This window comes from Terrapene carolina, unplaced genomic scaffold (assembly GCF_002925995.2).
Source record: "Terrapene carolina triunguis isolate 2854851 unplaced genomic scaffold, T_m_triunguis-2.0 Scaffold120, whole genome shotgun sequence".
Lineage (NCBI taxonomy): Eukaryota > Metazoa > Chordata > Testudines > Emydidae > Terrapene > Terrapene triunguis.
The window spans coordinates 11371919-11394104 of record NW_020664471.1 but is presented as its reverse complement, the minus strand read 5'-3'; the positions used below and the strand labels follow the sequence as shown (position 1 = coordinate 11394104).

The 22186-nt window shown below is 42.2% G+C and overlaps 1 protein-coding gene across 2 annotated transcripts in view; it reads left to right on the top strand.

Annotated features, from left to right (window-relative positions):
• SPTBN1 (spectrin beta, non-erythrocytic 1) overlaps nt 1–22186 on the top strand; it is a 147453-nt gene that overhangs the window by 118996 nt on the left and 6271 nt on the right. For both annotated transcript variants that reach the window (XM_029911738.1, XM_026652515.1), the window contains exons 26-33: nt 363–607; nt 3545–3683; nt 5556–5640; nt 10019–10215; nt 10859–10968; nt 12393–12456; nt 19180–19418; nt 20823–20996. In XM_029911738.1, coding sequence (XP_029767598.1) covers nt 363–607; nt 3545–3683; nt 5556–5640; nt 10019–10215; nt 10859–10968; nt 12393–12456; nt 19180–19418; nt 20823–20996 — 1253 coding nt within the window. The remainder of the gene's footprint in view (nt 1–362; nt 608–3544; nt 3684–5555; nt 5641–10018; nt 10216–10858; nt 10969–12392; nt 12457–19179; nt 19419–20822; nt 20997–22186) is intronic.

Sequence of the window (22186 nt, the reverse complement as noted above, 5' to 3'; positions counted from 1 at the left end):
TGATGATCATAATGATCCCTTCTGGCCTTAAAATGTATGAATCATTTTGCACTGGTGTAAATGATCACGCAAGATGCGGGCAACGGTGAATTGATGTGTTTTTCTTCTGAGGCTTGTTAACCAGAGGTCTCTACTTCTCTAGGTATGAGAATTTCTAAAATGAAAGGCTGACAGGACACCAGGAGTGAGGCTTTCACAATGCAAAGTTCCAACTCTGAAAACTTGCAACTTACAAAAGACTTTAAGGAGAAACTCAAAACATAAATTAGCATCTGAAATTTCCTTATGCTGTCGATTGTTTTGACTAAAAAGCATACACGAGCTGAGGTACAGTTTTGTTGTTTGCTTTTTAAACACATTAGGTGAGACAGCTGCAAGAGGACGCTGCACGCCTTCAGGCTGCCTATGCTGGGGACAAGGCTGACGACATCCAGAAGCGGGAGAACGAGGTCCTGGAAGCATGGAAAGCATTGCTGGACGCCTGCGAGGGACGCAGAGTTAGACTGGTGGATACAGGAGATAAATTTCGTTTCTTCAGCATGGTTCGTGATCTCATGCTTTGGATGGAAGATGTTATCCGGCAGATCGAAGCCCAAGAGAAGCCAAGGTAATGTGAACATCTGCAATGGAATATTATAATATTATTATGGTAAGGCTGCTACTTTTGCTGAGGAATATAGCAGCCTGTTTAAAGGACTGAGCCAAGATAATGGGACCAAGGTTATCTAGATAATTTAGATCCCTCCAACCAGGTGAAATAAAATGGCTGTCTAATCAACCTTTCCATGTAGATAGAGGAAAAGCAGACAGTGGGTGGCATTCTGGCCACCCATACCACAATTAGGAATGGTAGCTATGCTGACTGACAGATGGAAGGAGCTGCTGAGCTGGCTGGAGAGAACTAGTAAAAAAGAAAGATTTCAGTACTCTGGGAGGGTGACCTCACCGCACATTAAGTGGTATGGGCCATTGTCTCTCTCGTAGGAAAAGGAGAGTGGTCCTGTTAAGGGCTAGATGGACAGAAAATGACTTGCTATGGCAGCTTCAGAGCAGATCAGCATGGGGATTCAGACCTATTTCCCTCCCCCCGCCCCCATCTCCCAGGTGACTGGAAGGCGGGGGGCTACTCATGTCCACACTGGTGCAGGAAAAGCCCTCTTTTCCCCAAACCAGGCAAAGCCGCCTCCACCCTCCATGGGAGTAGTTCAATACCAGGTCTCCTCATGATCCGCTGTGGTCAATGCTTTCTTGGGGGGCTGGAAAGGAATTTTTTTCCTCGCTGCCAGATTGGCCAAAGTGAGGTGGGGTGGAGTTCGCCTTCCCCACAGTAGGTTGGGGACTTAGTTGGGACAGACATGAAATGGCGAGGAGGCTGTGATGTCACAACTTATTATGTAATCATGGATGTCCAGCACTGGTACTCTATAGGGTAGGAATATGGTGATCAGATAAAATGGATTGACAAAGGATTCAAAGGCAGTACTCTTTAAAGGAGTGGAAATGGGGGGATTCAGGACTCCTGTGACTGGTACAGAAGGGAGCCAAGCTCCCCCTTAATCCTCATTTGAGGGGGCAGGTGGGTCACAGCAGTGAGTTGGCTGTAGAACGGGGTGGGTAAAGGGGTGGGGTGGCTGACAGCTGCAACTCCTCCCCCCTCCCCATATATAAATGCTTATGGAATTACCTGCACTGAACACTTTTATTTGCCAGGTACTCCCTGACATTTAGGAATAAAGTTGCAGCCTATTTAAACCCCATTCAGTGTCTCCTGTCCAATGTTCCCTCTAATTTTTTCCATCCATATGCGGAATAAATTTTGTGATGTGCACCGAGGTATGTGCAGATGTGTGTTACCAGTGAAACAAAAAACTTAGATATAATATATATTTTTTAAAAGTTACCATAGGGATAATTACTTCAGCCAGAACAAGTTAGGAATTTTAGAACTCACTGCTAAAAGAATTAAATTTAAGTGTAAGAGAAATAAAAATTATAAATGCATAGACCAGTCAAAACACTAAAATAACACACTTTGAAAGAATAAAATTACAGAGAATATATGTGCATTGCAGGAAGTACCAAGAAATAACGAGTGTGAAAGAGACAGTCAGTGTGTGTATGTGTGTGTGTGTGTATGTTTGTATGTGTGTGCACGACACTGTGTGTGTGCGTGACACAGAGACTGTGAGTGTGCTGGCTGCTGGGGACATTTCTGAAAGACACTGTGTGCTGTCTCTTTAAGACACTCACTGAAAGCTCTCCTGCTCTGTCCTGAGCCCTGTTGTCTTCCCTCCCCTGCTCTGTGGAGATGGGATACATATTGGGGGCGGGGGGAGAAGAGTCTGTGTGAGCTGACTGCTGGGGAAATCTCAGAAACAGTGCACTGTCTCTTTAAGAAAAGTACTCAGTCACTCACCATTTACCGCAGAGTCCTAGCCAGGCTATGTCCCCTCTGCCCTGCTCTGTGGAGATCAGGTATGGAGCGGGAGGAAGGGGGACACCCTGACATCAGCACCCTCCTTCCCCACCCCACCCCCGCTCTGCACAGCTAGCAGGAGGGTCTTGGGAGGGGAGCAGCTGCAGGATGGAGTAGCGTGGGGGAGGGGCACCTGAACACATGCTACCGTCTGTGCGTGCTCCGCTAATCAGCTGGGCGCCATTTGAATCTCTCCTGGGCAGCCAATGGCCTCCAAGCGCACAGCTTACTGGGAACACCGCTCCTGTCCTTCCGGCATAGCCGGACAATTACAGCTCTTTCTCATACAGCCTCTAGACTCTAGAGTAAAGCATAGGATTAAGGAGTTAATGTCACAGTCCTTTGCTCACTTCATGTCTGTTTCAGATCAAAATTGTTCCATCTTAATGCAGCTGTTGCTTTTTTGTTTAAAGAAAATAAATAGACGAATAGCTTAAAAAAATCCCTCTAGCCATATCAATTCATCAGCAATCCCTTATACCACTTCTCTTTTATAATGAGCCTTTCAGCCTGTTGATTTCAAGAAGACAAATCATACTCTCTTGTATGGTCGTTTCATTGAATATCTACTGAATGGTAATTCTTGGCTCTTTCTTGTTAGATTTAAGGGCTGTTAGATGCATTTAGAGTCCTTGTGCCTATAAGGCACAGCCACAGTGCAGGCTCCAGGAGCGACTGTTGTCGTGGTGCTTCAGGGTAGCATGGCCATTGTGCCACATGTGGAGAGGAAGCAGTGTCTAGTTCCAGTGCAGAGGGGGAGTGGGCCTGCCTCTTCTCTCCTATTTTGGAGAGGCAAGCACTAGAAGCAACATTAGTTTCAAATAGTACTTACTCTTAGTACTGACCACGATATAGATGTGTAAGGGGGATGCTCCTTGTATCCTGACCCCAGTCATGCACATCTCACAGAGGCTGAGTACAATCTTGCCTCTTGTGTATAATGACAAACTGGGAATTAATAAATTCTAGATTGTGCATTTCTGTTGTAGCTTATTTGTTTAAAAGAACAACTATGTGGTACCATTAATTTTGGAGTATACATTTCTAAACCACAATTTGTCATTTTAGGGATGTTTCATCGGTTGAATTACTAATGAACAATCACCAGGGTATCAAAGCAGAAATTGACGCCCGTAACGACAGCTTTACTACATGCATTGAGCTTGGCAAATCTCTTCTGGCAAGGAAACACTATGCATCAGAGGAGGTACTCTGCCTGCTGACTATACAAGAGCTGCAGTGCAGCTGAACTATGGATTTTGTTTTGGTTAGAGAAGGCTTGCATTGTGTAATCTGCTGATTAATGAGGTGGTCATTTATAATGACTGCATTACTTTAGGGTCCATTGCACTTGTATTGGTGAGATTACTGTATTATTTCTAATCGAGGGTCAGTTCAGTGGTACCACTTTGTATATCCATGTGGGGGATCAGTTTGGCACCTAAACTTACCTTTTGGTCCAGGTAGCATGCAGAAGTGACACTCTCAGTTCTGATGTGGAGGAGGGATGTGCACTGTTGGGATGATGAAACCTATGAGCAAAAAGGGCAGCCTTGAGTCTTGTCAAAACCAAGGGGAGTGATGTATTACAGAACCTACTTGAAGAAGGAGTAGGAGTGGTTTTGTGCCTCGCTGCGCAAGAACAATCTCTAGCTTGTGGGTGGTGGAATATTAAGGGGGAAAGTGTCCTGTCCTGAAGTCATAAGGGAGAAATCTCAGACTCCCTAGTGCTTAAACCCTGGATTTTATTCCTAATTTATCCTGGTCAGTTTGGGACCCAGTTAGGGAGGCCCTAAGCCTAAGGAAAGACGCACAACCCTCATTTCTTCCCTGCGACCTTTTTGGGGGGGAAAAGCCTTATTTTATAGCAAAGTTACTGTCTATCCAGGGAACCGATGATTTCTGTGTCAGCATTACAGATAAACACAGTGCAGTCTCCTCAAAGAGGCATTTAGTAGGCAACTGGAGAGGCTTTTCCAGCCACTGTTCTTGTTGAGAACAATGTGGGGTTCATGTACGTGTGTCAGTGGATTTGACTCTTGTCAGCATAGACTGCTACTGACATGTGGTAACGTCCGTGGGTTAAGTAATGTGGATTATCTGCTAGAAAAAAGTGGTTGCATCAGTCAGACTGGATTGGCAAAAATAAGCCAGGTCCGATTTATATTTCTTACTAATTAATCTACATGTTGTAGTTTTAAAGTAAATGTTGTTCTATCAAGTCATGCAAATGCTGTATTTTAACTGCAATATTGTACTTACAATCAGGATTCAGAACATCAGTGTGTCCTCACCAAGGGTTACTGCTGACCATAAGTAACTGCACCCACTTCCATTTTAAATTCGCCACTGACAGTTTTGCACAGTGTATCCTGTTTCTGAAAGTCAGCACCTTTTGTCCGGCCCTCCAGACATTTTAATCTGGCCCTCGAGCTCCAGCCGGGAAGTGGGGTCCGGGGCTTTCCCCGCTCTGGCGCTCCAGCTGGGGAGCGGGGTCGGGGGCTTGCTCCACTCTGCACAACTCCCAGAAGCAGCGACATGTCCCCCTACAGCTCCTACACATAGGGGCAGACAGGGAGCTCCGCACGCTGCCCCCGCCCCAAGTGCTGCCCCCACAGCTCCCATTGGCCGAGAACCACAGACAATGGGAGGTGCGGGGGCGGCGCCTGCGGACAGGGCAGCACACAGAGCTGACTGGCCGCACCTCTGGGTACGAGCCGGAGGGGGGACATGCCGCTGTTTCTGGGAGCTGCTTGAGGTAAGCGCTGCCTAGATCCTGCCCCCCTGACCTCTTCCCGCGCCCCTGCCCCAGCCCTGATCCCCCTCCCGCCCTCCTCAGGCCCAGCCCAGAGCACCCTCCTGAACCCCCAACCCCTCATCCCCAGCCCACACCCCCTGCTGGAGCCCTCCCGCAACCCAACCCCCAATTTTATTAGCATTCATGGCCCGCCATACAATTTCCATAGCCATATGTGGCCGTTAGGCCAAAAAGTTTGGCCACCCCTGGCTTATACAGTGTGGTTGGTGGTGTTGAGTTATTTGGTTCTTATGTAACATTGGTCCGTTCTCTTAAACTCAGATCAAGGAAAAGTTATTGCAGTTGACAGAGAAGAGAAAAGAAATGATTGACAAATGGGAAGACAGATGGGAATGGCTGAGACTGAGTAAGGATGCATTTAAATTGCTTATTAGCTGAGTGAGATGTAACTATTTCTGCATTGATATCTTTGGCTACTGCAAGAACACACAAGTACTTATCTGTTAACTGTTGCTGGTTGGAGTTGAGATCACATTGGAATGATAACAGTAGCATTTGCTACTGCCAGTGGTACAGCAACTGGGTAATGGCTGCAATGAGGGCCCAATCCCGCAGCATTTAAGATCAACTGGGCATTTTGCCATTGACTTCAGTGAGGGCAGAATTGGACCTCTAACTAGCTAGATACACAATACCTTATGGATGTAATTATTTTCATTTTCTTTTTTACAGTTTATTTTTATTGGGTTTCCGCAGTAGCAAAAAGACATTTGAAAGGGCATTCCAAGCATGCTACACATATGTGCAGTATATACACCTCTACCTCGATATAATGCGACCCGATATAATGCAAATTCAGATATAACACGGTAAAGCAGTGCTCCGGGGGCGGGCTGCGCACTCCGTCGGATCAAAGCAAGTTCGATATAACGCGGTTTCACCTATAATGTGGTAAGATTTTTTGGCTCCCAAGGACAGCATTCTATCCAGGTAGAGGTGTACCTGTGTTATCTGATATAATAGAGTCTTCATGTTTGGAAGTGCATTGGTTCATAAAGTGTGTATTTTTAAACCTGTAAACCCATTAGGTTTCTTACCAAAGACAAATAGACAATAACCACAATATCTAGGGCTGTCGATTAATCGCAGTTAACTCACATGATTAACTCAAAAAAATTAACTGCGATTAAATAAATTAATCGCGACTAATCACACTGTTTAAACAATAGAATACCAATTGAAATTTATTAAATATTTGTGGATGTTTTTCTACATTTTCAAACATATTGATTTATATTACAACACAGAATACAAAGTGTACCGTGTTCACTTTACATTATTATTTTTGATTCCAAATATTTGCACTGCAAAAATATAAACAAAAGAAATAGTATTTTTCAGTTCACCTCATACAAGTACTGTAGTGCAATCTCTTTATCGTGAAAGTGTAACTTACAAATGTAGATTTTGCAATGGAAGAGTTTGTTTCTTAGGCAGAAATATAACGTGATCTTTACACCATTTTTATTATACTGCTTGAAAGATCAGCACTAAATATATTAGCATAGGGGTAAAAGTTCTTTCCTTCCTCTCATCCGAAGTAAACAAAGCAGGTAACCCCAAACTTTCCCTCCCCATCTTCTCTGATTTTCTCTCTCCTTCACCTTAGCTTTTTCCTCCCACTTGCTAAGTCAGGGAACTTGTCTTCTGCTCAGCCAGCCTTTTCCTACAACCTCTGTCATTAAGGGTGGATCCAGGAACACAGTATCTTCTGGTCAGCTTCTCCCTGAAGCCCATGCTATAGTAATAGGCAGCTGAAGTGTGGGGATATTCTAGGCCTGACTAGACCACCTTCCATTTCCTGTGCTTCAAAGAGATTCTCCCAAAACTCAGGGGTCTTGTTGTCAAGTGACTCTTTGCTGCAGTGGAAACCTCCTTGTTATCCGTACCGTTTTATGGCACCCTAGATGGCTGCCTGGCAGACCTTAATTGCATGACATGGGCTGTACGTGTTCCTGCTTTGAATGCAAGGCAAACCTTAGACACAGTTTTTTATTTCATTTTACATCAACACATTTCTTCGTTTCCAAAGCTATTTATGTGGAACACTGCAAAAACCCACCCAGTGTTATACTCTTAAGGAAATACGTGCAATTGCGGTTAAGTTTCTAGGAGTGATAAGCCTCAAAAACAAAGTGTAAGGGTTTGTCTTCACTACTGGGGAGATTGCCACTGCTACAATCGATGCAGCGGGTGTCAATTTAGTGGGTCTAGTGAAGACCCGCTAAATCGATGACAGAGTGCTCTCTGGTCGATTCCAGTTCCCCGAAAAGAGTAAGGTAAATTGACTGGAGAGCGTCTCCCGTCGACGCAGCGCAGTGAAGAGACTGGGGTAAGTCAGCCTAAGCTATGTCGACTGCAGCTACATTATTCACGGAGCTGGAGTAGCGTAACTTAGGTCGGCTTACCTCAGTAGTGAAGACAAGCCCTAAGTTTTGAGTATTGTGAGAATGGGTTTAAAGGAGGCCTCTTGGTTTAACAGAAAGTATATCTCCTAGTCTGGGTGTACAGCGAAGAACTAGGGCTGTCGATTAATCGCAGTTAACTCAAGTGATTAATTAAAATTAACTGCGATTAAAAAAATTGATTAATCACGATTAAACTGTTAAACAATCGAATACCAGTTGAAATGTATTAAATATTTTTGAATGTTTTTCTACATTTTCAAATATATTGATTTCTATTACAACACAGAATACAAAGTGTATAGTGCTCACTTTATATTATTATTTTTGATTTCAAATATTTGCACTGTAAAAATTCACCTCATACAAGTACTGTAGTGTAATCTCTTTACCGTGAAAGTGTAACTTACAAATGTTTTTTTTTTGTTTTTTTTTTGTTATATGACTGCTCTCAAAGACAAAACAATGTAAAACTTTAGAGCCTACAAGTCTACTCAGTCCTACTTCTTGTTCAGCCAATCGCTAAGACAAACAAGTTTGTTTACATTTACAGGAGATACTGCTGACTGCTTCTTATTTAAAATGTCACCTGAAAGTGAGAACAGGCGTTCGCTTTTGTAACTGACGTTGCAAGGTATTTACATGTCAGATATGCTAAACATCATAAGTCCCTTCATGCTTCGTCATCATTCCAAAGGACATGCTTCCATGCTGATGATGCTTGTTAAAAAAATAATGCATTAATTAAATTTTGATTGAACTCCTTGGGGGAGAATTGTATGTCTCCTGTTCTGTTTTACCTGCATTCTGCCATACATTTCATGTTATAGCAGTCTTGGATGATGACCCAGCACATGTTCGTTTTAAGAACACTTTCACAGCAGATTTGACAAAACGCAAAGAAGGTACCAATGTGAGATTTCTAAGGATAGATAGAGCACTCGACCCAAGGTTTAAGAATTTGAAGTGCCTTCCAAAATCTGAGGGGGCCGGGGTGTGGAGAAAGCTTTCAGATGTCTTAAAAGAGCAACACTCTGAGGCGGAAACTACAGAACCCGAACCACCAAAAAAGAAAATCAACCTTCTGCTGGTGGCATCTGACTTAGATGATGAAAATGAACATGGGTCGGACTGTGCTGCTTTGTATTGTTATCGAGCAGAACCTGTCATCAGCATGGATGCGTGTCCTCTGGAATGGTGGTTGAAGTGTGAAGGGACATATGAATCTTTAGCGCATCTGGCACATAAATATTTTGCGATGCCGGCTACAGTAGTGCCATGCGCATGCCTGCTCTCACTTTCAGGTGATATTGTAAACAAGATGTGGGCAGCATTATCTCCTGCAAATTGTAACCAAAGTTGTTTGTCTGAGTGATTGGCTGAAGTAGGACTGAGTGGACTTGTAGGTTCTAAAGTTTTACATTGTTTTATTTTTGAATGCAGTTATTTTTTGTACATAATTCTACATTTGTAAGTTCAACTTTCATGATAAAGAGATTGCACTACAGTACTTCTTTTAGGTGAATTGAAATATACTATTTCTTTTGTTTTTTACAGTGCAAATATTTGTAATCAAAATAAAGTGAGAACTGTACACTTTGTATTCTGTGTTGTAATTGAAATCAATATATTTGAAAATGTAGGAAACATCCACAAATATTTAAATCAAAGGTATTCTATTGTTTAACAGTGCGATTAATCGTGATTACATTTTTTAATTGTTCAATTAATCTTTTTAATCACTTGACAACCTAATAATATTGTAACATCACAATACACAGTGACAGACAGAGGTCACATTTCATAAAATCTTAAATACATCCATTGACAGTGTAAGGCCCAGCCAGCAATCCATTATCTTATTATTAATGTATGGTTAATGCATTACTTGTACCAAAGACACATGCTTTGCATAGTTCTACCACTAGGTTGGTTCCTGAGACACGAGCTGCACTCCTGACAGTGCTACTGGAGTAGAGCCCAATTCAACTTCCACTGAACTCAGCAGATGTCTCTTCATTTACTTCTACAGGAGCTGGGTCAAGCCCATAATTAGGAGTTTAGGTGTTGATTTGTGTGTCTTATTGCATCTCGATATAAGCATTGCTCAAACTACCTCAGCAAAACTAGAACATCAGAATTACAATTCTAGTATAAGTCCATTCAATTCAATTGACTTAGTTCAGAGATAAATTCAGCCAAAGACACTTAAATCCCTCCCTCCCCCCAACCCTTCTAAAAACAAGAACTAAAGGCACCTGACTATATTGTGCCACTTTTGATGTCACTAAGCACTGACTGCCTTATATTTTTGCTCAGTTCTGGAAGTACATCAGTTCTCAAGGGATGCTAGTGTGGCTGAGGCCTGGCTGCTGGGACAGGAGCCATACCTATCCAGTCGTGAGATAGGTCAAAGTGTGGATGAAGTGGAAAAGTTAATTAAGCGGCATGAAGCGTTTGAAAAATCTGCGGCTACTTGGGATGAAAGATTTTCAGCACTGGAAAGACTGACTACAGTGAGTACTCTTTAAGTCCCCAAAGGGCTGCTTTCTTGGCTACTTTCCCGTGTTTTGTTCACTGCAATATTTACACTTTCCCTTCAGTTTATTCAATCAAATTGACCCTGTCACTCACACTACATGTCTCTCCCACTAATGCTAATACCTTCCCCACCTGCCTCCAGAGAGAGCCTAGGTGAATGAATGGTCTTTGCAACAAATTGGAGCTGTGTGAGGCCAGAGAGGAGGAGAGAAAGCGTGTTCCAGAGTTGAGGGGCCCCTCTAGCCCACTGGCGTACAAATTGCATTACTTGCCAGGGCTTTAACAGTTTAGGATGTTTTCTGTATATTTAATATAATGTGTTTGTTTTGAAGATACAAACACAAACAGTAAATTACTGAGGAAATGCTCCATTAGTTGCTAGTGTAGGAGATAGTAATTAGGGCCCTGATATTGCATGTCCTTCCTTACATGGACTGCAGTGTGACAACACACTTGTGTGATAATTTGCAGGATTGGGCCCAAACGTTTTGTTTCAATAAACTTTAATTTTAATGATGTATCAGCAAAAGCCCTGAGTTATAGGCATCTTCTAGAAGTGCTTCTTGAAAATGACTGAGGTGTGAGTTGTTACCATTCTCCAATATTTTCCCTCCCTAGCTGGAATTACTGGAAGTACGTCGACAGCAAGAGGAAGAGGAAAGAAAGAGGCAGCCTCCTTCCCCAGAGCCAAGCCCAAAGGTTCCAGAAGATGCAGATTCACAACAATGGTAAGCTCAGCCCAAAGAAGGCAAACTGCACATGAATTACTCCTCCCTGGGCCCCACAAGTAATAGTAAACTTACCTTCAGGCAAAAGGCATGTGGTGCATGCGCATCTACTGAATGCTGTGTTCCAGATTAGAGACAGTAGTAACAGGATGACAGATGCTAGCACCCTGCACAAAGGAGCCCTGCTTCTCTGTTGAGCCATAATTCTGCATAAAGATACAAAAAGAACAGGAGTACTTGTGGCACCTTAGAGACTAACAAATTTATTTCAGCATAAGCTTTCGTGGGCTACAGCTCACTTCTTCAGATGCACAGAGTGAAACACACAGACAGAAGATATTTATACATACAGAGAACATGAAAAGGTGGAAGTACGCATACCAATTGTAAGAGGAATGGGATAAGTGTGCACTAGTACAGTGTGTCTATATTTTGCACAGAGGAGGGTTGGAACTCCATCTGTTTGATTAAATGAAAACAGTTGTCCTCAATTACCTGCTCAAACAATCTTCGATTCAGAACTAAAGAATGAGGGGGAATTCTGAGTGTAGAGAAGGCCCACAAACAAGATATTTGATGCTGACAACAGCCCAGTTTCATTTAATTAGTCACTGGAAATCTCCATGAGCCTGCAGGGAGCTTGGCTCCCCTCCTTAGGTGAACACACTGAGGACCAAACCCATTGAAGCATGGGCGTCACGTGAACCGCCAGCTTGGGGAGCCTGGCCTGCCCCTTTCCCCCGCCAGAGCACTCCCCCCCACATCCTCCCAAGGTTGCTGGCGGCTTGCCACAGCCCAGGGCCACCCAAACGCCTCCAGCTCCGGAGCTCCGGGAGTCCCTGGCCGCAGGCCTGCCCCCCTAATCCCAGCCCAGGGCCCCGGCCACAGGGGAAGAGCGCCGGTGAGAAGCAGGAGGGGTCCTGGAGGCTGAGCATGGGCAGGGCCACACGGGGCTGTTTGGGGAGTCTCGGCCTCCCCTATTCTGTGATACCTGCCGCCCATGCATTGAAGTCAATGGACAGATTGATTTCGTTCTCAGCGTAAGGACATGTGAGTAAAACTTTCTAGGTCTGCACATTTGAGGAAGTTGCTCAGTGTGCACCAACTACAGTTACAATTTAAGTCGCACGCAAATTGCAGTTATTTTGTATGTGATGAGGACAGAATCCTAGTTAGGTTATTATGATATAAAAGACTCAGGGCCTGATTCTGCCCTCACATTATTCCATATCAGGTGTAACCCACAGAACTCAATGTACTTACACTTTTAAAACTGATGTAAATCGCAGGAGATTCAGGCATTTGTATAACAATTGCTTCTATTTCTACAGTGCATAAAATTCAGTAGAAAAGTTTGTTTTTTGTGAGGAAGGTTTTGTGACTTTCTAGAATTTCATGCAATTTTGTTTTCTGTCTCCCAACAGGGATGGTACAAAAGGAGAACAGGTTTCCCAAAATGGTTTACCATCAGACCAGGAGTCTCCACGGGTTAGTTACCGCTCCCAAACCTACCAAAACTACAAAAACTTTAATAGCAGATGGACAGCCAATGACCGGCCATGGTCTGGACTGTGACGTGCAAAACCAATTGCAGCGAAAACCGTCTTTATTCAGTATTTTATTGGTTTTAATCTTTTGGCTTCAAATCCCCTGCTGCTTTTCTTTTCTCCCATCCAGTTGACTTTTATTTAATTAGTAGCCCTCTTGGATATATATTTGATTCACTTTAATCCTTGTTTATTTGAATCCCTTCACTGACACTCAGTTAAGTTAAAGTGACACTTTTATTTCCTGTTACTTATTGTGAGTTTTTCATGTCATTAATAGCATTAAGATTTTACAGCTAAATCATCCTTTAGATGAGTAATTGAGATTTAATGAGATTACATCATAATGAAGAAGAAAACTAAAATCTGACAGGTATGACGCATTCAGTTATACTAACAGGTTTCAGCACGGCAACATTATTAAATTAGCTGCATTAGCAAGTGAGTTATTTACAAGGCTGAAGATAATCTATGCAAATGAGCTTGACAATACCGGCTGTGGGGGAGAAAAGAGTTATAACTACCAAAAATAAAAGCCTAAAGGTTAGTTGTGTAACATTCCATGCAGAATTAACTTTTTAACTGAAGATAAAAATAAACAGAGAACCTAGAATGCTAAAAATGAGCAACTGGATTTTTGATATTCAATCTTTATAAGGAGTTTTAGTCTTACCGCATAACATTTAGGGCCAGATTCTCCCCTGATTTCTGCTCAGTTTACACCATAGAAACTCCCTTGAGTAAAATAGACACACCCTGGATATGGTGTTATAACTGAGAGCAGACACCAACTCTGAAAAAGGAGCTGCAATGCTTTCTTTAAAAAAAAAAAAAAATACACATAATTGTATAAGACCCTGAATTTTTAACTGAATACAGGCTAAATCATTCTTGCTTTATTCATGTGAGTAATCCTTACCAATAGAAGATGTCCAAGTGAAGTCAGTGGGAGTGTGCATAAGAATAAGGCAAGCAGGAGTTAGCCTCATATGTGCAGACTTAAAAATTACCAATAAATACATTTATTTATAACAACAGAATAGTAGAAAATTGGTTTGTCTCTGATACCATTCCTGCCAAGGCCTGAAATCAGGGTCTGTTTCCCCTGCAACTTGAATTGCTCTAACACTCAGAGTGCTGTAAAGCATGCTGCTGCTCCTTGTTATGTCTTTGGATCTGATCCTGTATGGTGCTTAAAGTCACCTTAAATAACCTAAATAGCCATGGGCTATTAGAGTTATCATTTTTGCAGTGGAAATGCCAAGCCCTGTATGACGGGTTGTCACCCCCAGGATGCAGTCTGGGAGCCATGGGAACCTCTTTGCCCCCAAACCATACAGCTGGGCTGGTCCTCCTCACACTGCTCTGCTGGTAATTCAGTCAGTCTCTCCAGGCCTTGTTATCACCCAACACAACAGCAGGTGGCACCACACACCCAGCTGAGCTACCTGAGTGCTTTAACTAAGCCACTCAGCTCCCCAGCCTGCACCCTTGCTGGAGTATAAACCCAGAATTATACCATCTTGCTCCACAGGGTTCTGTACAATGCAAGCTCATTAATATATTTGCTTCCCCCTCGATGTGGGAAAGATATGCAACAGCCTTTGTTTACAGAGCTGAGATTTTCCCAGACACTTCACTCAAAACACCCTGGTTAAGATAAAACATAAAACAAGTTTATTAACTACAGAAAGATAGATTTTAAATGATTATAAGTGATAGGAAACAGATCAAAGCAGATTATCTAGCAAATAAACAAAAAACCACAAAGTAAGCCGAACATACTAGATAGATAGGATTTGAATTAGCTATTTCTCACCCTGACTGATGATACAAGCAGTCCAACAAGTTTCCATACACAGGCTAGAAATCCCTTTAGCATGGGACTAGCACGTCCCCCAGGATACTTGCACGCAAATAGGATAATCATATTTGGCAAATCATAACTTTTCCAATGAGACCTCACATGACCCGTCTTATACAAAACGCATCATCATTATGCCATAATCATATCATAATCATATCACCATGATGAATATGGGGTGCAGTGTGACACCCTGAACTCAGATTTTGGCAGGAAATGCATTTCAGCAGTTCACCTCCCAAATACCTATCCCTAGTGCTTTTGGTTCTGCACATATATTCTGTAAACATTCTGGGGTGTCAGACAGTTTTTCCATGTTCCTTTCTCCAATAAAGCATTTCAATTCATCTTCAATATTAATATTAGAACAATGAAAACTAGATTGTTTTAAATGCCAGAGCTTTGCAAAAGTAATGCCACAAGTAAATGTGATGAGCAATTTGAGAGCGGGCCTGCAGTAGCACCACAACATTTTTCCATACAGCAAATCATCTTGGTTGTTACCATAACCTTATTCAACTTTTCTTTTCTTTTCGTTTGTTTTTGGTTTTTTTATTATGGAATCTTTTTATAACACATCTTATTAATCTTCACCATCTGCATGTTGATCTCTTAATGAGAGCTTTCTAGCCTATAATTCAATGAACCACATGTTGCAATACATTAGACATACACCAGTTTTGCTGTTTGTAACAGAGTTGATATAAGCTGCTGTTGATGATCAAAATTTAGATTTCAAAAGAATATCATAGCAAAGGTGACTGATGGACTGTTCTCCAACAATTGTACTTTTATAATAACTTATCTTTCCACTTCATGATGCATGTCTTTTCTTTTCTTTTGTCAGGATAACAACATATAGCTTCTTAATCCTTTTTAAATTTCTGTATACAAATATACACAAATGTTCTGGTGGATTCCATGCACCAGTATTAGGTCTCTGTGCCTTTAAAAGTATTACAGTACTCATAAAGCTTAGTTGCGTCTTTAGACTTGCCAGACCAGGAAGCCTTTACATGTATTCTGGCTAACAATAAGTCATTTAGGTAGATAATAATTTTTAGTTTATATTATTAGGGTTAAATATACAAATTTTGCTTTACTGTCAAGAAAAATGATTAAAATCATAATGCCAGACACTAAGGGAGTATAATATTTTTACCTGTTAATTATGACTAAGATCTCAAAATTATATCTTTGACAGAACAATTTATTGGCTGTAATTTATTTGTCTTTGAGTTATAGTGCAGAGACTCAAGTTGATGAACTGAATGTAATATTGCTTCATGCACTTTGAAAATCAAAGGGGTGTTTCTAATCATGTCACCAGCTGTCATGTTGCATGTCACAGTTGTGATTTAAATACCTCATGAATAGTAGCTAGCCACTAAAGTACTTGCAACTAACCTCCCATAAACAGTCACAATGAAGAAAAATGTATTAATGTGTGTTAACCGTTTTGTTATTGTAACAGTACCGTTTGCTATTAATGTTTGTCCTCTGTTGTGTTGTTTCTGCATGCTCAAAGCATGTTTCCATTAAAGTTTATTTAGCTCCTCTTTTTTTTTTTTTCCTTATTTTCATGGCACATACTTGGTATAAATATTTGTGGTCCATGTGCAGATTTATTTTGCTTTTCTCCTGTTCATTGTGGATAACATATAAAAAAGAAAATTATGCTACAAAAATTTCCATTAGCTTTTCATAGTCCTAGCATAACTGTAGTGTTTTAGTTTGCATATGCATTTTGGTTTTTATTTCAATCCAGTAATTAAAATCAATAGTTAAATTGTAAGTGGAAATAGAAGTTCAGGGACTGGTTATGTAATTAAAATTGGCAGTTATTTTTTAAAACAACAGGTTTGCAAATCTCAGCAGTGAGTTATTTTTTTTTATCTCTTCCATAAAAACATTCTAACTAGATGTGCAGTGGCTGTACTGAAAAAGTTCTCTGTTTTACCTACAATGAGTAGGTATGGGTACCTCCATATTTGTGATATTCTCATATCCTTCCTATACTTACTATGGGAAATAAGTTGAATCCTGCAAATACTGAGGTTAGCTTACAGGTAGTTTTACGTAGTTATATAAGGCTATTGGCAAGTATTTAAGTTACCGTCATCCACTGTAATGTACAGTTTACACACATGCCCAGTAATTAATTCTTGTTCTTCATTTAAACTTCATACAGTCTCACTATATAGATCTGTCAATTTAGAAATAAGAATTTGTTTCAAGAACAGTAATTAAGCTGTCACTAGCCAAGTAGCTTTTTGCTTAGCCCCCCCTCCCCCCCCCACACACTTTTTTTTTTAAACATGGTGAACTAGGATGTTAGCTTGCTTTGTTATAACATCCATTTCCTGGTAACTATGCTGGCAGCGTTAGGATACTCATCCACCAGTCTTTTTTCCTGTAGCATGTTTTGTTTTATTTTGATGTTTGGTTAAAAGTGGCAGATGTTAATGGCCCAAATTTCACATTCCCAGCTTGCGTATACATACTTGTGCTAGTTCAATGTAGAAACAGTCGTGTAGCCATGGTAGCACAGTCAGCAGCCGCATGGCTTAGCTCTGCTGAGTACAAACCTGTCTGAAATGGGTGGGTACATATTCCGCACAGCTTAGCCGTTTTACCCCTGCCCATGCACTATGGCTGCACTACTACTTATCCTTGTGCTAGTTCTCATTGAGCTAGGCATGTGTATGCGAGCTGGGAATCGTACCCTTAGCTCATAGTGTAGACGTAGCCTAAAGTTGTAAAATACCAACAGGAAATAGATAGAACCATAATCCAGGATGGACATTTTCAAGTGGCACTTGTTTTCCAATAAACTAGATCAGCGGCTCTCAAACTGTGGGTCGGGACCCCAAAGTGGGTCGTGACCTCATTTTAATGGGGTTGCCAGGGCTAGCTCAGACTTGCTGGGGCCCGGGGCCAAAGCCCGAGCCCCACCACCTGGGACCAAAGCTGAAGCCTGAGTCCCACCGCGCAGGGCTGAAGCCAAAGCCCAAGGGCTTCAGCCCTGGGTAGCAGGTCTCAGGTTACAGGCCCCCTACCTGGGGCTGAAGCCCTGAGGCTTCAGCTTTGGCCCCCCCACCCAGGCTGATGGGGCTCGGGCTTTGGCCCAGCCGCCCAGGGCAGCTGGGCTCAGGCTTTGGTCCCCTCTACTGAGGTTGTGTAATGATTTTTGTTGTCAGAAAGGGGTCTCGGTGCAATAAAATTTGAGAAACCCTGAACTAGATTGTAAGGTTGTACATCTTTAGAGGCATAGTCCTATTAATTGAATATGCCTGAAATGTAATGTGAGTTGTGATTCTTTCCCTGTTTCAGTGATGTAATGTATATACTCTGAAAATTTAGTTTGTTTAAAGGCAGTTAACCAATCCTTCCCATATTCATAACAAGTTTATACTTGAATTTTTCTAGGGTTCAGTATATGACGTACAGTGATCTAAGATATAATAATTCACAGTTGACAGGCATGAAAAATTCTAGCAAAGGGAGGTCTAATTTGTAGTTCATTGCCTAATAATTCTGCTGCTTTTGACTTGTTCAGCCGCTGTGCAACAGTGGGAATGTCTTTAATTATTGTGCCATTTGAAAATACTTGCTTGCATAAAAATGGTACAGAATGTTTGTAATCTACTAGAGCATTAGCAGCAATGAGCTTTAGTAACTTGCTAATAACAATACCAGACACTCATTGTGTAACCTGTGGGCTGCTACCAAAGGCTCTACACGTCAATGTAATGGTACAGGAAAAAATAAAACTGGAAGCAAGCTGCATTGCAAAAGCACACTAGCCATTAGGATTCCAATTTAAATGATTTTTGGATGAATGGCTCCTGAAGACGTCGACAGCTTGACCAGTCAGAGCTGCTGGAAACCTGGCTGCTCTCTAGGCTATCTCGAACACAGTGCAGCAGGCAACGCGATCAACAAAGCAAGTGATGGGCAAGGCCTTGGTTCTGTCTTTGTTTGGGGGTAAATAGCTGTGTGATGTTGAGTGACTGTGGTGGTTTCCAGTTCCTTTAACATAAATCCAATCCATCTAATAATGAAGTCTGCAACAGACTTTGACAAATTGACATTTGACCTCTCACATTTTCCCTGTCTTTAAGATCCAAATCCTAACTGGGATGATGGACATGAAATGCATGGTGTAATCTTCCTAATTTCTGCATGTTTTGATTATGTGCTATCTGGGACCTGGGGAGAAAGAGCATTTACAGAAACCAAGCAATTTTGCAACTTACATTAAAGTTGTGTTTTCGTGAATGCTCCTGGACAGTTCTGATTGTATTTTCTGTTTACTTGCAATTTAATACATGTTTATAATTTATATTAAACTTAAAACAGTAAAATTATAAATATATGTAAGGTGGCTGATGTCTATAACTTTAATTATTCCTCTAATGTTTACAGAAGTGTGATTGTTACTGTTGCAAGTCTTTGAGTACTTAGCAATGGGATGAAATGCTCTCATTTTAGGATTGACAATATATAAAATAATATGGATTGATTAACAGAACAAAGTGCAGTAAAACTCACACTGATGTTTAGCTCCTCTTATTTTTCCTGGTTTTTTTTCATTTGTAAAATGGGTACTAATCCATTCATAAGTCTAATTTCCTTGGCCTTCTGTGTCTCCATGGGGGTGTGAAAGTGATTTTACTGGACTGTCTTACTCTATAGACAAAGTGTACACTCAGCCACACTGTGCAAGATAGAAAATTAACTCTAAGATGTTGTAGCTTTGTGTGGCCTCTAGCTGAATGTTTTTTCCACTGTTCCTAGATGGCGGAAACTGTGGAAACAAATGAAATGGTCAATGGAGCTGCAGAACAGAGGACAAGTTCAAAAGAGTCTAGTCCTGTTCCTTCCCCAACTGCAGACCGCAAAGCCAAGACCGCCATTCAGGCTCAGACTGCGGCTACCCTACCAGCCAAAACACAAGAGACTCCTTCAGCTCAGATGGAGGGCATTTTGCATCGTAAACATGAGTGGGAGACACATAACAAGAAAGCCTCAAACAGGTAAAGTAGCCAGCATTTAGTGTAAATAAGTTTTACATTCAAATATACATTAAGACTACTAAACATCATTATTTGTACTACATAGCTCCTAGAAGCCTCAGTCAACATTAAGGCCCCATTGTGCTAGGTGACGCACAAACACATGGTAAAAGATAGTTCCTACTTGTAAGAGCATACAGGCTAAATAGACAGAGAAGACAAAGGATGGAGAAAGGAATTTTATTGTTCTCTTACAGATGGGGAATTGAGGTACAGGGAAATTAAGTGATGTGCCCAAGGTCACGCAAGAAGTGTGTGGCAGAGCTGGGAATTGACTCCAGATCTGAGTCCCAGTGTAGTACCTCAATTACAAGCCCACGGGAAAAGAAAAATGTGCAAGTGTGGTACTAGAAGCATCCACGTTTTTAGTTGTTTGTAATTAACACCTTCCATCTACACTGCAATCTGCTCAAAGTGTGGGTTGAAGTTAGATTTGTATCTACTGGTTGATTTAATTTCTAAGGGCCTTACCCTGCAGTCCCCATACAAGGAACACTCCCATTGAAAGTTTTATCTTTCTGAGGAAGCAGAATCAGGTCCTATATGATCATTGAGGGGAAGCACTGGGAAAGCCATAACTATAATTTGCCTGGAAAATAAAGTGTTGTCTGAATCCTGCTCTAGCTCATCACTCCCTACTACTAATGGAGTGAACTGTTGGGTTGCAGCCAAGGGGGCAGAGATTTGAATTACAGTAAAATGGCTGTCTTTGTCCTCTTATCTAGAGTCCCACGTCACATGGAAAAACTATATTTGTGCTATGACTACTGTTGAGGAAAAAGTTTTTCCAGAGAGTTGAGATTCTACAGGAATGTGTCAAACTATAAAACTTGATGTAGATAGTTAGGTCAGAGGTATTAATATTCAAGGAGACCTGCTTCTAGTATTCCTTTCTTTTTACAACCATGTTACAGAAGGAGGTAATAATTACTGCTACAGAGTGTATACAAGAGTCAAGAATTTTATGTACAATTCATCCATAATCTTATAACACAGTGAAAAATCCCTCTACGAGAACAAGTACTCATTAAAAGGTCAAGCAGTTTCTCTTTCGAGTATGTAAACTGCCTATCTTCCAAACAGTACTCCCACTCTTAGGGTATGCTAATGTGGTATAAGAGAGAGCTCTAGAAATCTCTGTTCCATTTGGCATAAGATCAATACTTTTGTCTTGAAACAGCACTTGCACAAGAAAATTCTCAGCCTGCAGTTATGAGGGCGATACGTGTTTTGCTACCTCCCCAGACTGAGTTGGTGTTCATTTTATAATTGTATAAAGATAATTGTACTTGATTCAGTCAGATTCATGGTTCATTGAAGAGAATTAGACTTACACATGCTTTGATTACTTTCCCTTTCTTGAAGATCCTGGCACAACGTGTACTGTGTTATAAACAACCAAGAGATGGGCTTCTACAAAGATTCCAAGGCTGCTGCTTCTGGCATTCCCTACCACAGTGAGATTCCCATCAGCTTGAAAGAAGCAGTCTGTGAAATAGCGGTTGATTACAAAAAGAAGAAACACGTGTTCAAGCTAAGGTATGATTGTTGGAGCACCATTCTGGGAAAGGAAAGGTTTTATTGCAGAGCATGTTCTCTCCCTGACAAACAGTTCTCAATCCTACAAGGTGCTGACTACCCTCATCTTCCGTTAAAGACAAAGGGATTTGAGGGCATTCAGCCGCCAACCCAGAGTCTGGAAACTGGCCCTTTAACATGTAAAACAAGATTATTTTTTTTTAGTTCCTTAATAGGCAGGGAAGCTAAGTTCACCTTCACTGATAGTTTAGTTCATTATTTTGGATGAGATTCTGCCACCCTTACTCATATGAGCATTCACTAAAGTTCTACTCAGGTGAGTCAGTGCTACCCAATGTAGAATAACTGGGCACCTCTTTATTTAAGTTAAACGGAACTATGACAGTGCAAGCTACTTTCTTACGTGGGCCCAGTCTCATCAAGGTATTTTAGCATGTGCCCAACTTTAAGCAGGTGTCCACTTTATAGCATTTAATAAAGGTGTTAACTAATGACCACGTTGCTGCCCTGCGGATCTCTGTAGTGGAAACACAAGCTCTTTCCGTCCATGATGTCACCATAGATCTCATGGCGGTTCCATGATGATGTCTGGAGCAGGAGAACCTGATACCATGTATGCTTCTACGATGCATAGCTTGATCCGTCTAGCTCAGGGGTCTCAAATTCAGATGACCCCGAGGGCCGCATGAGGACTAGTGCATTGGCCCGAGGGCCACATCACTGGAACCCCCCCCCCCCACTGCCTCTGGCCCCGCCCCCACTCCACCCCTTCCAATTAGGCCCCGCCCCTGCCCCACCTCTTCCCATTCCTTCCCTGCCCCATTCCAATCCCTTCCCTGAAGTCCTCACCCCAACGCTGCCCCCAGGCGGTGCAGAAAGGGTGCAGGGTGCAGTGGGGGCTGAGGGCAGGGAGTTGAGGTGCAGGAGATGTGCAGGATGCTCAGGGCAGGGAGTTGGTGTGTGGGGTACAAGAGGGGTGCGGCAGGGGTCCGGGTGCAGGGTGCAGCAGGTGGTTCAGGGCAGGGAGTGCAGGCGGGGTGTGGGATGTGGCAGGGGGCTCAGGGCAGGGAGTTGGGGGTGCAGGAGGGGTGCGGGATGTGGCAGGGGGCTCAGGGCAAGGAGTTGGGGTGTGGGATGCGGCAGGGGGCTCAGGGCAGGGAGTTGGGGGTGCAGGCGGGGTGTGGGATGTG